At 36.5% G+C, this 17,533-nt stretch overlaps 1 protein-coding gene across 10 annotated transcripts in view; it reads left to right on the plus strand.

Moving 5' to 3' along the window:
* The window catches only part of SRBD1 (S1 RNA binding domain 1), a 242,199-nt gene that overhangs the window by 217,046 nt on the left and 7,620 nt on the right, over window positions 1-17,533 (plus strand). For 5 of the 10 annotated variants that reach the window (XM_081592045.1, XM_081592042.1, XM_081592044.1 and 2 more), the window contains one exon: window positions 2,106-2,288. In XM_081592045.1, coding sequence (XP_081448171.1) covers window positions 2,106-2,288 — 183 coding nt within the window. Of the gene's footprint in view, window positions 1-2,105; window positions 2,289-8,009; window positions 8,214-10,927; window positions 11,025-11,632; window positions 12,611-17,533 lie in introns of those variants that run through there. The other 5 variants (XM_081592047.1, XM_081592046.1, XM_081592043.1 and 2 more) reach the window with 3 other exon arrangements.

Here is a 17,533-nt window from a genome sequence, read left to right on the forward strand (position 1 = left end):
CTTTTCCATGGGGATGGTCTTGATCCCTGTCTCCTGTACAGTGTCATGAACCTCCATCCATAGTTCATCAGGCACTCTGTCTATCAGATCTAGTCCCTTAAATCTGTTTCTCACTTCCACTATATAATTGTAAGAGATTTGATTTAGGTCATACCTGAATGGGCTAGTGGTTTTCCCTACTTTCTTTAAGTCTGAATTTGACAATAAGGAGTTTATGATCTGAGCCACAGTCAGTCCCCAGTCTTGTTTTTGCTGACTGTATAGAGCTTCTCCGTCTTTGGCTGCAAAGAATATAATCAATGATTATGGTGCTGACCATCTGGTGATGTTCATGTGTAGAGTCTTCTCTTATGCTGTTGGAAGAGGGTGTTTGCTATGACCAGTGGGTTCTCTTGGCAGAACTCTATTAACCTTTGCTCTGCTTCATTCTGTACTCCAAGGCCAAATTTGCTAGTTACTCCAGGTGTTTCTTGACTTCCTACTTTTGCATTCCAGTCCCCTATAATGAAAAGAACATCTTTTTTGGCTGTTAGTTCTAGACCGTCTTATAGGTCTTCATTGAACCGTTCAACCTCACCTTCTTCAGCGTTACTGGTCGGGGCATAGACTTGGATTACCGTGATATTGAATAGTTTGCCTTGGAAACGAACAGAGATCATTCTGTCATTTTTGAGATTGCATCCAAGTACTACATTTCGAACAGTTTTGTTGACTATGATGGCTACTCCATTTCTTCTAAGGGATTCCTGCCCACAATAGTAGATATAATGGTCATCTGAGTTAAATTCACCCATTCCAGTCCATTTTAGTTCGCTGATTCCTAGAATGTTGATGTTCATTCTTGTCATCTCCTGTTTGACCACTTCCAGTTTGCCTTGATTCATGGACCTAACATTCCAGGTTCCTATGCAATATTGCTCTTTACAGCATTGAACCTTGCTTCTATCACCAGTCACATCCACAACTGGGTGTTGTTTTTGTTTTGTGTCCATCCCTTTCTTCTTTGTGTAGTTATTTCTCCACTGATCTCCAGTAGCATACTGGGTACCTACCGACCTGGGGAGTTCATCTTTCAGTGTCCTATCTTTTTGCCTTTTCACACTGTTCATGGGGTTCTCAAGGCAAGAATACTGAAGTGGTTTGCCATGCCCTTCTCCAGTGGACCACATTCTGTCAGACCTTTCCACCATGACCCATTCATCTTGTGTGGCCCCACACGGTATGGCTTAGTTTCATTGAGTTAAACAAGGCTGTGGTCTGTGTGATCAGATTGGCTAGTTGTCTGTGATTGTGGTTTCAGTCTGTCTGCCCTCTGATGCCCTCTCTCAGTGCCTACCGTCCTACTTGGTTTTTTCTTACCTTGGATGTGGGGTATCTCTTAACGGCTGCTCCAGCAAAGCACAGCTGCTGCTCCTTACCTTAGATGTAGGTATATAATTCTAGATTCAAAATCATTTTGGCTCAGACTTTTAAAATATTGTTCCACTGTGTTCTGGCATCTGTGTTTGTCAGTGAGAAAACTGATGCCAGTTTGATTCTAATTCCTTTCAAGGTAATGTTTTATTTTTATCTCTTAATTTTTAAAATTCTTAAGTTTCCCTGTCATAAGTCAAATATGAGTCTTTTTCTAGTCATTCTTTCCCCATTCGTTCTGTTTTATACTCAGTAGATTCCTTTGGGGAGCTTGTGGTTTTTTTTTTCCAGCTCTGAGAAATCACCTTTTCCTTCTCCTTTCCTCCTCATTTAATTTATTTTCCTCTGTTTTTCTCTTGTTCTCTCCTAGAATGCTAATTACACAGGCAGAATCAATTAAGAATGTTTGGGGCTTTAAGTAACAGAAAGCCCTATTAATAGGTTTAAACAAATAAGTGGTAATTTCTGTGAAGTGCATGGTCAAAATCTGGTGGCTGTTTGTGTATATTTGTTTGGCAGAGAAATAAGTTCATTTTAATAAAAGGCTCTAACCCTCTGCCCACCCTCTAACCGTCCCACATCCCCCCATACTGTTTATTTTTTTATGACAGAAAGATAGTATTATTTTATTTTTTAATTAAAAGATAATTGCTTTACAGAATTTTGTTGTTTTCTGTTTTGAATGGTTACAGTAGTCAGCAAACTGAATCTGCAGGCGAAACTCAGGGAGTTGCTGTAACAGCTTCAGCAGGTGTTGAGGTCACAAATGAGAAGCAAGGCAAGAAAAGGAGCAAGACTGCAGTGAATGTTGTACTAAAGCCAAATCCTTTGGACCAAACTTGTATTCACCCGGAATCGTATGACATAGCGATGAGGTAAGTCTGGGGCCCCTGTGAGAATTCCCTGGGCTCACAGTGAGTTCGCCACAGCAAATGGCCTTTGTTATGGCATAATGGAGACTTTAAAAATATGACCATGTTTAACATGACAACATTTTTCAGAAGTTCCGCATTGCTGAGTTGTGTGGCACATTATTTTATTTCAGTGAGGAATGAAACCATTATTCCTGGAGCAGTGTCAAGCTAATAAACCCTGGTCCTAATGGTGAAGTGTGTGTAATGGAAATTGCATGGCACTCTCCTCTGTTTGTTTTGGAAATTAACAAGACACAAATGACTAGCACCTGGCTTAAAGCTTGTGCTTATCTAAAGATAAAGGCCTTTAGTAAACAGCCAGCTCTCAGATTTCATAAGAAATACTGCCCTGCTTAGTTATTATAGAGTCTAAGAAATGATGTACTTTTAATGAGAATTAATTAACACAGGGAAAGGTTTGAGTACGAGGGAAAGTTTAAAATTAGACACTAAAAGAAAAAACTTTAATACCACATTTGATTAGTTCACGATTTTTAATTAGTTCAAAAATAGTGGCTTGCTACATAACTACATACTTAAGGTTTCTAGTGAATTAAATGACAGTGTGTTTAAAAATAGTGGACATTTTAATTTTCACTGAATCTAAGATTTTTAACTTGTTTTAAAATAATTTATATTTGATTATTTTAAGAAATGTAATTTAATTTCTTTTAAAATGTTTAAGATTGTAAACATTTTAGAAATTTCTATAAACATTATAGAAAACTTAGAAAATAGAAAGAAAATAAAGAATATTCTATCAACATCAGCAGTGGTATCCTTTTTTCTCCCAATATTTTATTATAAAAAAATTTAAACAGAGAGAAATGTTGAAAAAAAATTCTACAATGAATCCCAATATACCCTCACCTAGATTTTATCATTAATATTTTGCTATGTCTATTTTTTCACTTATCCATCTTTTTGTCCATTAGTCTATTTCTTTTTTATATATATTTTAAAGAAAATTGCAGATATCAGCACACTTTCAGCTAATACTTTGGCATGTATATCATTAACTAGAATTCAGTAGTTCTTGATCTTTTTGTCTTTTGAGGTAAAATTCACATACATTTAAATTTTAGGTGTATAAGAGCTGAATTTTGGCAAATACCTACATCTGGTAACCCAAACCTCTATCAAGATGAAAAACGTTACCATCATCCTAAAATGTTCCTTTGTACCCCTTCCCAGATAATCCCTGTTCTAGCCTCTCAGAGCTGACCACATGTTCACATTTTTCAGCCAAAGATTAGTTTGCCTCTTCTTGAACTTCATATGAATGGCATCATACAGTTGTACTTTTTTGTGTAAGGCTTCTTTCAACATTTAGAGATTTTTTAATTCATGTTATAACATGAATAAGTAGCTGGTTCCTTTTTATTGCTAAATAATGTGCCATTGTATGATTATACCATAGTTTATTCTTCTTATTGAAGGAACCTTGCCTATTTCCAGGTTTTTGGCTATTATGAGTAAAGCCACTTTGAACATTCTTGTATAATTTTTGTTGTTGACGTGTGTTGTTTTCACTTATCTTGGAAAAATACTTAGGAGAGGATTTGCTGGGTCATAAATCAGGTGAATGTTTAGTTTTTTTTAGAAACTTCTTGACTGTAGTCCAGTGTAATTAATTGTACCATTTTACACTTCCATCAACAATGCTCACAGTTCTCTTTGCCATCATCTGGTATTAGTCTTTTTAATCTTAGCCATTCTAGTGTATTTGTGTATGTGGTAGTATTTCTGGTTTTAATTTGCATTTCCCTGGTGACATTGAGCACTTTCTCGTGTGCTTATTAGCCATTTGTATATCTTCTTCTTTGAACCCTCTGTTCATATCATTTAGCCATTTTCTAATTGAGTTGTTTGCTTTTTTTATTATGGAGTCACGAGAATTTTAAAAACATATTCTGTGTATCAGTCCTTTGTCAAATATATGTTCCACAAATATTTTGCCCTAGTTTGTGGCTTACCTCTTTATTTTCTTACTAATGTCTTTTGATGTGCAGAAGTTTTAAATTTTGGTGATGTCTAATCATTTTTTCTTCCATATGAAGTTACTACTTTGTATGTGCTAAGAATCTTTTGCTTACGTTAAGTCATGAATCTATTCTTCAGTGTTTTCTTCTTAAAACTTAATGATTTTAGCTTTTACATTCAGTGATATATCTGAAGTTGGTATGATTTGAAGTAGGGGTCAAGGTTCACTTTCTTCATTGTGAACATTTAGTTATTCCAGCACCATTTTAAAAAACAATAACAAAAACACAACTTCTCTTTACCCATTGTTTTGTGCTTTTGTTGAAAATCAGAAGACTCTGTAAGTGTGAATCTATTTCTAGCTCTCTCTTCTGTTTCATTGATCTTTTTGTCTGTACCACACTATCTTGATTACTATAATTTTATGCTAAATTTTGAAGTCAGATAGTGTAAGACCTCCAACTTTGTTTTTCCAACAGTGCTCTGAATACTCTAGAGGATTTGATTTTCCTATAAATTGTAGAATGAACTTGTCAATTTACATTAAAAAAAAAACAAAACCTGGTAGGATTCTGACTGGGCTTATATTGAGTCCATAGGTGAATTTAGGAACAACTGATGTCTTCATAATATTTATTGAGTCTTTTGATCATGAACTTACTTTATCTTTCCATTTATTTAGAACTTCTATCATTTCTCTCAACAGTGCTTTTAGTTTCTAGTGTAGCGGTCTTACATATGTTTTATTAAATATATTTCATGCTTTTCAACACTGTTGCAAGTAGAATTTTTAAAAATTTGTTGCTGATTGTTTTCTACTAATATGTAAAGACAAAATTGATTTTTGATAGTAATTTTGTATCCTGTGACCTTGATAAGTTCATTTACTATTAGTAGGTGTTTGTAGATTCTTTCAATCTCCCTATATAAACAATTACATTATCAGCAAATAAATAGACTACTTACTTTTTTAATCTTCATGCTTTTTTTTCTCTTTGTTGCCTATTGCAACAGCCAGGATTTTCAATACTGTACTGAATAGGAGTGGTCAGAATGGGCATCCTTGTCACATTCTTAATCCTAGCACGTGGTTCTCATTTTTTTTAATATTAAAAAAAATTGTGGTCTCACAGTAATTGTATTTTTAGTGTTTGTTTGAGAAGGTGCATATATGCACATGTATTTATAGACATCTTGCAACAGTTGCCATCTCCAAATTAGTATTTTGCTGTATGCAAGCCAGTATCTTTTTGTAATATACATTTATGTTTGTTTCCATGATGTAGTTCGAATGTGGTTTATATGTTCTTCAAGTTCCTTTCTCATATAAGCACACATTTTTGGTTTCTGCATATTGCTTTTTAAAAAGCTAAATAATATTCCATCTAATGACTGGACTGTAGTTTAGAAATAGTAGTACTAGTGTGTGCGTGCTCAGTCATGTACAACCCCATGGACTGTAGCTCGCCAGGCTCCTCTGTCCATGGGATTATCCTGGCAAAAATACTGGAATGGGTTACCATTTCCTCTCCAGAGTATCTTTCCGACCCAGGGAACAAACCTGAGTCTCCTGCAGCTCCTGCATTGGCAAGCAGATTCTTACCGCTAAGCCACCTGGGAAGCCAATAGTCATACTAGTAGTGGTTCCTTATGGTGGATTCCTAGAAGTGGAATTACTCTGCCAAAGGGTTTGAAAGTTTATGTGGCTCTTAATATACATTGCCAAGTAACATACTGATTTATAATGCCACCAGCAATGTTCAAACCTGAGAAATCTTTAATTTCTCCTGTTAGACAGGACTTCTCTGCCAGTTTTCACATAGGCTAGTTTCTGCACGTGGAGCATAAAAGCCCTTACCAGTGACTTCATCCTTCTCTCTGCTTTCTTTGGGAGTAGCCTTGTCTCTCAGAAGCAGAGTACTTGAAGACTCTTTCATGGAAAATTTCTCTACGTGAAATTCCACTCTTGACCTTTAAAATATGGAGGAAAAAAATGGTAATTTATCTAAATTTGCTTACCATCCCCATTATCCACTTTGGAACTGTGATAGTGGTTTCTAACTTTCAATTATACTTAGTATAGACATCACTCAACATAGGTAGTTCATACTTTTCATACAGTGTTACAAAAGGGTCTTCCCAGGGAGAAGAAACCCATTACAGATGTGATTAGGTCATCAGTGGTTTGATTTCAGTCCTGTAAAAGTAAGTTCCATTGCAGTAAATTTCATTTTTAGTTATATTAGGAAAGTGGTAGAAACATAAAGAGCTTTAATGCTACCCTGCCATGATGTCACTCCCAGACATACACCAAAATGTGAAACCATTAAGTCTTTTTACTTTTGTATTTATGATATTCTCTCTTGCATTCATATTTTAGAAAACTGAGATCATGGTATTTTGTAACCTAAGTTAGTCATTTAGTGGTTTCTAAAAAGTCTACTTTTTAAAAAAACTATTTTTATTATTTATAGTACTTAAAAGTCTTATTTATGTGCAGGGATTCTCTGTTAAATATTAAAGTGTTTCATATGGTCTGAGATTTTTTTCTAGTTTGTTTAATTTTGTATCTGCTTATAATGCAGATATGTTTTTGAAATATGAATGTTTAATTTTTTATGAAGTAACTATATTATTCTTTTTCTTAAGATACCTGATCTCTAAGATGAATTCAGTGTTCCCATATTTTCTTCATGTTCTTTATGGTTTCATTTTTTTACTCTTACGAATTTTTTTACTGATGATTTCATTCATCACTTCGAATGTACAGAGCACTGTGGTAGGGCCTAAAGAATATAAAGATGAATAGAGGTGATTTATGGTCCCAGGGAGCCTACCAAAAGAGGGAGGATGAAACTTATTCACAGATACCCATGACAGAAATCAGTAATTGCTAAGAGCCCTTTTGAAACACAAACTTGTTCACAGAGAAAGATTTCATTTCCAGATCGGAATTTCTTATAAGGTTTCATGTAGGAGATGGCATTTGGGTTAGGTGTTTCAGCCAGTAGAAAGAGGAAAAGAGATGTTTAAAAGAGATGGAGATAGGAAAATATAGCTCAGGTCAGATTTGAAGAGTAGTTAATAAAAACAAACCTTCATGGAGTATATCCTCGTTACCAGGCACTTTAGAAACATCAACTTGTTTAAACCCCACAGCAATCGTATGAGGTTAGTACTATTAATATTACCACTTCTTTAAGTATACAAAGTCCCAGATGGGTGAAGTAAATTGCCTAAGATAATTCAACTGGTGAAACCAAGATTTGAACCAGATCTATGACACTCCAAAACCTGAGCTCACAATTAAAAAGCTAGTTTGGAGCCAGATTTAAATGTAATCATAATGGTCTTTCAGATTAAGGGAATCATACCCTTAAAGACAATCTGTGTTCAGCACAAAAATGTAACAAGACTTGTGTTTTCTGTGCTTCTTAAGGATAAAAAAAAAAAAGTATCTGGAATATGCTGTCTTTGGGTGTTCTTCTGTATCATCACATGAAATCAGACTCTGTCTTTCCTCTGGGGAAAGCATTATTCCTCCGATAAAGGAAACTTTGCCTTTTTTATTTTATTAAGGTTCTATAGGAAACGGATTCTTCATGTAGAGTATGCAGAATTTTATGCTGTTATGCTGCAAATACAATGTTTCGTGAGTACGGCACCCAAAATAATTCCTTTCGTTATGTTTTTTTTTAGAATGAAACATGTACATTTCAAAATAAGCAGCTTGATAGTGACAGCATTTGGTCACCACCATTTTAAGAGAAGAGGCAGGTGAAGAGCAGCAGTATCATATTCATCCTAGAATTGTACTCACCTCTGCCAGAAAATGTTTTTAAGTAAGCGAGAAAGAGTAAGGAATAATGCAAGGTCTTCAATAAATGTCAATTTAAAAGCGTAGTAAGAAAATCCATATTAGAGAGGGTATAAGAACATGGGATTAAAAATCTACTGTTGCCACAGGTAGATTTTATTTCAATAGTCCTTTGAACCCATTCTGTTCTCAATCTTTTACTTATTTCAGGATCTGCTCATATTTAGCTGATGTGTCCTACTTCACTGAAAAAATTCAGAGCCACTTTCCTGAGATTATCTCCCTATCTTTACTCATTCTGTCCCACACTTTCCCAAGCTACCCTTCCATCTCTTGATTCTGTTTCTCTTTTTTTTTTAAATAAATTTATTTATTTTAGTTGGGGGCTAATTACTTTACAATATTGTAGTAGTTTTTGCCACACATTGACATGAATCAGCCATGGGTTTACATGTGTTCCCCATCCTGAACCCCCCTCCCACCTTCCTCCCCATCCCATCTCTGTTTCTCTTTATAAAATGTTATGACTGTCTCTTGTATCTTAATCTCTCCATCATTTATTGCTTTTGTTTTGCCCCACAGACCTATTGCCTATCTGGTCTCCCATTCTTCATTCCCTAAAAGCTCAAAGAAGGAACCACTTTTTATCTTACTTCCTCCTAGAACTTCTGTCTCAATGCTCCTTCTTTTCATTGCCAAATGTCTCAGAAGAATTATCTGCCTCTAATTTTCACTGCTTGTTTTCTCCCAGCCTTTATAGATTGGCTTCTGTCCTTACCACTCTGGAATCACTCTCTCAACAAATAACCTCCTAATTGTCAAAACCAGTGGCCTCTTTCTGTCCTTAAACCACTTAACCTATTCTGCTACTTTTGACTCCATTAGCTGACTGATCTTCCATGACTGTTTTCACATTCTATCCTCTCTGACTTCTCTTCCTCCTCTGGCCCTCTCAGTGTAGATCTTCTTCAAGTGTTTACCTTATTCACCTTCTCCTTTTATTCTTTATTTTCCTCTGGTTGAGTGCATCCACTTATATGACTATCTTCATCTCTCACCCCTCCACTGCCAATTCCAGTCCTGCATTTCCACATCTCTAGTCCAGGCCTTTCTTCTAAATGCTAGCTCTCCCTTTCCATTTGGCTGTGAGAGATTTTCTCAGGAATATCTTAGCAACTCAAACTCAACATATCTAAAAGTACAATTTGTATCCTTTTCCCCCACATTTATAACTCCCACTTCTCCCATCAGTCCTCCTCACTAGCCCTATACAAAAACAAGACAGACAAATAAACAAAAAGGCTTGGTCTTCCCCTCTTGCCCCATGATGAATGGTTAATGGCACAACTGTCTTTCCATTAATCAGAGCTAGAATTAACAAATTATTCATTTATTTATTAAACATATACCTTCCAAGTGAGTGCCTGCCATATTCCAGGTACTGTTCTGCAATCTTGATAACATTCAAAGATCCCTGCTCTCAAGGACACAGACAGTAGACAGTAAGCATAATGAATAAATCATATGATAAATGTGATAAGAACAGTGGAGAAAAAAGGGAAGAGCAGAGTAATGGGGATCAGGATTACCAGGGTTATGGATAAGAACTTGCAAATTTAAGTAGGGTAGTCAGGGTAGACCAGATTGACACGGTGACATTTGAGCAAAATCTTGATGGAAGTAAAGGATTTAGCTGTACCTGCAGATATCTGGGGGAAGAGTGTTCCAGGAAGAGGGACCAGACAGTATAAAGGCCCTAATATGGGAGCTGGCCCAGCACGGTCAAGGAATAGCACGGAAGCCAGGGTGGCTAATGCAGAGTGAGCAAGGGGGAGAAAAATAGGAGATCTGGTCAAAAGGGCATTGGAGGCTGTTATAGGGACTTGGCCTTAATTCTGTGAAGTCAGGAGCCACAGCATTGCTTTATGCTAAAGAGTGGCATGCTCTGATTTATACATTTAAAGGATCCATTGTTTGCTGAATTAAGGGGACATGAGAAGTCGTGGTTGAAACAGGGAGACCAGTTAGACTAAGTGCAGCAATCCGGGTGAAAGCTGGTGATGATTGAGACTAAGATGATGGAAGAGTTGGTGAAAAGTTGTGAGATTCTAGGTATGTTTTTAAAGAAGAGTCAATATGATTTGCTGACAGATTGAATGAAGGGTATGAAAGACAGTAATTGTAAATATGAATGACAAAAATAATATGAATACCAGAGACACTGGAAGATGAAGCAGAAACTTGTAATGGAGGGGAATGGGGAAGAGAGAAGTTAAAGAACTAAACTTGGATCACCAGGCCCCCCACTCAGTGATTTCTCCTCATCCCGTGGCTTTAGGACACAGATTGACATGGCATTATTGATTTAATAAAAGAATAAAAGACAGAAATAAAGAATGAAAGATGACTATATAGGAGAAGACTGAGGAAACAGAACTAATTATATTTAGGGGTTGATGATTTTAGTAGAGCAAAATGAAGTGTCTAGCTTTATTCCAATTTAAATATCTTTTCTTCAGTCTAAACTGGCTGAGGTCAGTGTAGTTGTGTGAGCAAAACTGTTGCCAGAAGGTCTTGGTCATCCTTTCTGCCATTGTGTTGAGTAAATGCTTCTTTTAGAATCCTTTGTGGATCAAAGGGGTTTTATGACCTTCCCATGTTGAATCCCATGCCTTCATAGAGTACTGTGTCTAGAGTGCAGGACTTCCTAGATTTTACAGACTAGAAACGTTCTGGTCTCCCATTCTTCACTCCCTAAAAGCTAAAAGAAGCGATCACTTTTTATCTTACTTCCTCCTAGAACATCTGTCTCAATGCTCCTTCTTTTCATTGACCATGAAAGAGAGTTATTTCCCACTTTCTGCCATCATCCAGAAATTTTCACGATGTCTCCATGTGTGAGTGATTTCATCATGTTGACTATTGCGGGCCATGAATAAAATTGCTGCTGTGAGTAGAATGAAGCCCAAAAGCAGTCTGTGGAGGGGTTGGCACTTCCCCCACGCCTCCTCGGTTTTTGTCCTGCCATTCTGGTTGGTCAGGACAGCCAAAGGCAGGTATCCGATTTCCCCTTTTTCTTAAATAAGGTGCCAAGAGGCAGTGCTGTGGGCTGAGATTATGCTGATTTGTACACGTCACACTGAGACCTGGCACTCCCCCAAAGAATCTGCTGCATTAAGAATTTGATTCACTCCAGATAGCTAAGCTTGAAAGTTGTTATGTTCTTGGTTTAACTTGAAAAATGCCAGGAAATTTAATGTCAGGATTGTCACTCAGCACTCATTTTGATAAAGCTTTAGCTAGTAGTTAATTGTTATTTCTGTTTTGGTCATCAGGGAAAATTTTTAAAAGATTAGCTTCTAGCAGGAATATGGCATACGGCACCAAAGTGATGGACTAGGAAAGTCGTATATCAAGGGATGATTTACATCAATGTCTGCACTATTGTATTAGTAATGTGATTACTTCTTTTACTACTGCTGATATTCCTATTTCTGACCCTTAGGATCAGTGTGGAGAAGTATGTTTTCAGAGAGTAGACAACCACCAACTTAAAATTCAGGTCTGGAAGAGGAATAATCATTTAACCTCACAAAATATTTTCTTGAGGACAGGAGATCTGTACAAAAGCTAAGCAATGTTTATTCTTTATTTATGCAGGAAAAACAAACAAACAAACAAACTTATGTTGGGTTTTTAAGACCAGAAGTTGATCAGAGGGTACAGACTTCCAATTATAAGATGAACAAGTTCTGGGGATATAATGTACAGCGTGGTGATTTATAGTTAATATTCTATTATAAACTTGAAAGTTGCTAAGAGAGTAGATCTTAAGTGTTCCATCCCCAAAAAGGAATGATAGTTATGTGACATGATGAGGGTATTAAGCTAAGGCTGTGGTGGTAATCATTTTGCAATTATAAGTGTATCAGATGTACACCTTAAACTTATACAGTGTTATATGTCAATTATATCTCAGTGAAGCTGATGAGAGAAAGGCCTACAAAAGTAGAATTAACTCAACAAGGAATGGATCCCAACTATTGCTCCTGAGCTAAAAGCAGTTGGGGGCCTAGGAGCTAGAGATTCCCTGTGGAGATCCTGCCTTGTGCACTGCCATGGACCTAACATAAGTCAAACCAGAGAGCTTGATGGCCCATACTGAAGACTTTAATGACTGAGCACATCTCAATCTCTGTTTCTTTCCCATTCCTGTTCGAGGATTGAGTGCCTCTGAACTCTTTTTTCTTTTTTTTTTTTCGTTTTAGCCTTGCTTTCAGAGGTTTTATCACATTCTTTCCAACTTTAGCTTTCTGCCCAGCAAGAAGCCTTCTAGCTAATAAGCAGCTGTAATACAGGAAGTTGAGGTTGTTTTTATTTAAAAACAAAACAAAATGGCAGCAGTAGAACATTGGTATTCATAGTTTCAACTGTGAGCAACTCAGAAGGCCCCTGACTTGGGGTGATTTGTAATTTTCTGAGGGTAAGTCACTTAGTTTAATGAGTATGTCTGACACACCTCCCACATCTAAAATTCACCACAGCTTTATTCAGCATTTGCTTGCCAACTAACTTTTACAATGATAAAAACATATTTCCTTGTGGGAGACTTGCCTGAAAAGAAACCCAGCTACAAATGCTGTAAAATAAATGAAGATTAGGTAAACAGACCTAAGAAGTTATTTGTAAGTTTGAAAGATCTTAAATTTTTTTGGACTTGCCTCACAAGAGTTGGCAGCATTCAGACATGAAAATTAAGGCAGAATCTTTTCTGGCTTTTGATAAGAGATGTCTTAGGGTGTGTATCAGTTACTGCACATTAACTTCTTCTATGGAGCTATGATTATACCATATTATATTGCCTTTTCATAAAGAGACATAACATCACAAAAGAGAGACCAAACCTAAAATACAAAGATCATAAAAAGGACAGATTACTGAAAGCAATTTTTGGTGTTTGTTTTTTCCTTGTTAGTACTCTAGTTAAATACCCAGATAGCTTACTATAATTCCCAGGAAGTAGCATTCATCATATTTTTGAAAGTGCTTTCATAAAAGAGAAAGATGATGAAAGAGATTCTACCCACTGGAGAATCAGATGACCAGGATGTGGGATACTTAGGAACTGACTGTCATGTCTAATGTCTTACTCACTGTTCTAACACACACCACATGATGTCTTGGGCAAGCCTGGCAGAGGTAAATAGGAAGTTGAAGAACCTGAGATAGTACCTAACTTCCTGCTAGCTTAGTCTGGAGACAGAGCAGTGCCAGACTGCCTAGGTTCAAATCAAGTTATTCAACCTCCCTATATGTCATTTTTCTTATCCGTTAAATGAGGGTAATATTACCTGGCTCTTTGGATGAAAGATGTGAGAGTTGATCCATAAAGAAAGCTGAGCACTGAAGAATTGATGCTTTCGAATTGTGGTGCTGGAGAAGGTTCTTGAGAGTCCCTTGGACTGCAAGGAGATCAAACCAGTCCATCCTAAAGGAAATCAACCCTGAATATTCACTAGAAGGACTTTTGCTGAAGCTGAAGCTCCAATACTTTGGCCATCTGATTCAAAGAACCAACTCATTGGAAAAGATGCTGATGCTGGGAAAGATTGAAGCCGAAAGGAGACGGGGGCGACAGAGGATAAGACGGTTAGATCACTGACTCAATAGACATGAATTTGATCAAACTCTAGGAGATAGTGGAAGACAGAGGAGCCCGGCTTGCTGCAGTCCATGGGGTCTCGAAGAGTTGAATATATAACGTAGCGACTGAACAGCAACAACTTGGGGTGGCATGACTAAATGTATATAGAATTCTTAGCACCTGGGAGAGAGGAAGCTGTTATTACTGCTGTAGTCATTGTTGTTATTTTTGTTGTGATTAAGAAGGGGCTGTCCAGTTGAGTCATAAAAGAAAAGGGGAGTGGGGCTGATTTACAACTGTTAGATGCCCAGGAGAAAAAAATGTTTTACCGTGTGATCCAGGTATAATTAAATTATAATATAATTTAACATTGTTAATTAATGTTAACACTGGGTCCTGGAACTGAAAAAACACTACTTTCTCTCCTACATATCTGGAGAAACCTTGTAGTCAATGAGAGAGTGTTGTCAGCCAGCCATAGTGCTTGCTTCTGTCTGTTCCATTTCCAACATATTTGCCCTTCTCCTTCTCCCTTTCTCCTCTCTTCTTCAGGTTTAGATCACTCAGTCTGGAGCCTGAAACTCAGTCAGGTATTGATTTAGTCTCCCATTATCTCCCTCTCTCCTTCCTGTCCCCACTGTCACTGGGGATTTTAATCTTAGCCTGGCTTCTGACTCTATATATGACCATAAGCAAATTACTTTGACCTCAATTGCCCAACCTTTAGATGGAATAAAAATGGCTCTGCCCATTCAGAGGACAACTGGAGAGATTTATGGAAAAGGCAGGTGTTGAACATTTTCAAATTTCTTGAAAGAAGGATTCCTGGACAGGATGAAATTCATAATATAAAGGCTATTTCCCAAGGAAGAAAGTTCTTTAGTCCAGTGCGTGGAGTTTATCCCCTGGTAGTGCCAGAGCTTTTTCATTTCAGCTCTGCTATCACGAGCCTGTATGTTTTTTAAAATACTGCTTTTTAATTTGCCCTCCTCTTTCAAATATTCACAGGCACTAATCCACGTTATGGCTTTACAGACAGTAAATTAAATTATGTGAATTCTGAACACAGTGCTTTTGAGCTGTAGAACGTCTACAGCCTTTGAAACCACTAACTTAATTTTGTACAACTCTTATTCAGTAACTCAAAAAGAGCCAAACTTTTTCCTTTTGAATTTGGTTTAAAAAATAATAATAAATTACTCCCAGGCAGTGGTACTATGTGCCAGATTTTATCTGGGACCTAAATCTTCTGTCTACATTGAAAATCTCCCAGAGTTAAGCAGTAAGCAGTGCTAATGAAGATGTGATATATAACGAATTTTACCTTAGCTACAGCCTTGTGGTCTCTGCTGTGTGACTTTAGGCTGGTCACTTAATCTGTATGAGTTAAAATTTCTTTATCTGCAGATTTGTATCCACAATAAATTTATGAGAGAATTAAATGAAGTCATCTTTACTGAGCATTTTCAAAATATTTGTCTGCATGTAAAATCCTACCTCTAAAACAGCAGATATAAGTGGAAGATGATTAATTCTGATACACTGTCATTACTTAAATTAGACTAAGCTCATTCAAGGCAAAGGCTCTGTTATCATGTTTCATAGACTCTTCTTCCACAGTAAATAAATATTTATTGAGGAAAACTGAATGATTTTCTAAATTATTTTTAATTCACTTCAGCATTTTGTCACATGCCTTTGAAGAGCCTTGATTTAAACAAATCTTTATCATTTGAAGATGTCGTGTGTGTGTATGAGTGTGTTTAAAACAACACAAACTCAATGGAAAGAGGATGATCAAACTGAGCAGTTGGGTTATTGGGGGTTTTTTCTGTGTTTCTTTTTTTTTTTTTGATGGGGGATTATTGTTTTAACAAGTGTAAGAAAACTGATTTTCCTTTGCCACTTACAAATTTATTTCTAAGACAGGATTTTAGAAATCTTTAGAGCAGTAATCACCACATTTTCAATACATGATGACTTTCCATTTTTATATTTTCGTGTGCATTTGGATGTATGTATATATACATTGGGTTTTTTTAATTATAGCTTTAATTATATCATAATCACACAGTATATCATACTGTGGTTCTGAAATAGGAAAACCTACATAAAAATCAATGCTGCTTATTCTTTGTGGTATTGGTTACTATTTCTCTGATCTTAGGTATTTTGTTTGATGTAACTGCATGTCTTCTTCAGCTATTTCTAAAGAGATCATCCTAATCTCAGATTTTTAGAGGATGTCTACATAAGCACACTTTAACTGTTTTTTTTTTTTTAACAAAATTCATTCCCTTTAGTAAACTGCTAAAATAAAATAAAACCACTTTCTAAGGATATGTTCTCCCACAATTAATGCAGCATGCAAGTATCCAGCCTCTATGCCTGTGTAATAGACCTTTGAAAAAGGAGGAAACATTTATTAAGTTTTTCAGAAGTTAGAAGCAGGTTAACAGTCTGATGCTTATAAACCAAGTCTTTTGGAAGACAGACTGCATCCGTTAATCTGTGGTAGCTTCTTTTCGGTTCTTGTTTTTCTTCTACTGCTCATAGATCCAAGAGTGTGTTTAGATTCAGGAAATACTCCGAAGACACTCTAAATGGTACCAAGCAATGACACTAAAAGTGCCCCCCTGCTACCCAAAGGGTTTTCAGAAATACCTTGGTTACCCTTTCTGTAAGGGTTACATTTTTTCAAAAGTTTATTTGCAGTGTGTAAGTTTTAAAAAGCTGTTACATTCTTACGAAAAATTACTTGCTGTAACTTTCTGTGGTTGATAATACGCTAACAAAAACCGTTTCAGTAGATACCTGTTAGCTTCTGAGCCCAGTAGGTTGTTCTGTGGGCTTCTCTGTAAATGCCCTCTACTTGAATTTACCATTACTTGTGGATTTTGCATCAGTGAAGATTTTGAAGGATTCTGGCCCAGTTCAGTTTCTTGGTTTAATAGAGGTTAGAAATTTGAAAAGATTCTTTGATGATGATTAAAGTGCAGTTCACACTGCCACCCCTTTGATTTGACTGCTGAAACAGCAGATGTAGTAAAGCCACACTGCTCTAAGCAAAACTAAAGTGTGCTGCTCCATGCTCACCTAGGTGTGTTCAGCTCCCATAGATAGCATAAAGGGGTAGTGGGTTTCCCTCCTTTACCATGTTGGAATTTACATTTTGTCTTTAATATCAAGCGATACATTTTAAATACGTACAGAATATGTGGGTTTCAGTGTAACAAACTGAACTTTTCATTTGTGTCCTACCACTTGCTCTATAATCACAATTACAGGTAAGAAGGCCAGGTTACCTCTTTCTTTTTAAATTGTTGAATGTCTGCCTGTATTACAGATGATGCTCTCTGCTTTATCTGTAACTACTTTTTCTAAAATGACTGTGCTCTTGCATTTATTGTTTTATTGATATGATTACTTTAAGACTGAGTAAAACCAATGGATAAAAATAAACAAGTCTCTTTTAAAAGTATCCAGCATGGATGGACAACTAGGAGTACTTTGCCCTTGCAGCATGGTTCTTTGTGGAGCCTTCAATCTTGTGTGTTTAACCCACAAAGCACATGTTAATATTAAGTTGTTTTTAAAGTGATGGAGTTGCATCACCATGATTTTTCTGTGCTCTGTGGGATATCATGTTGCTTTAATGTAATGAGTCCAGGGCTCCTAAATTTCTTTCTCCATGCTGGAAATGATTACATAAAACTGAATGGCTATATCTGAAGTCTAATGAATCTTGAGAATTTCTTATTC

The sequence above is a fragment of the Giraffa tippelskirchi genome, chromosome 4, assembly GCF_054371585.1.
Source record: "Giraffa tippelskirchi isolate mGirTip1 chromosome 4, T2T-mGirTip1v1.2.pri, whole genome shotgun sequence".
Classification (NCBI taxonomy): Eukaryota; Metazoa; Chordata; class Mammalia; order Artiodactyla; family Giraffidae; genus Giraffa; species Giraffa tippelskirchi.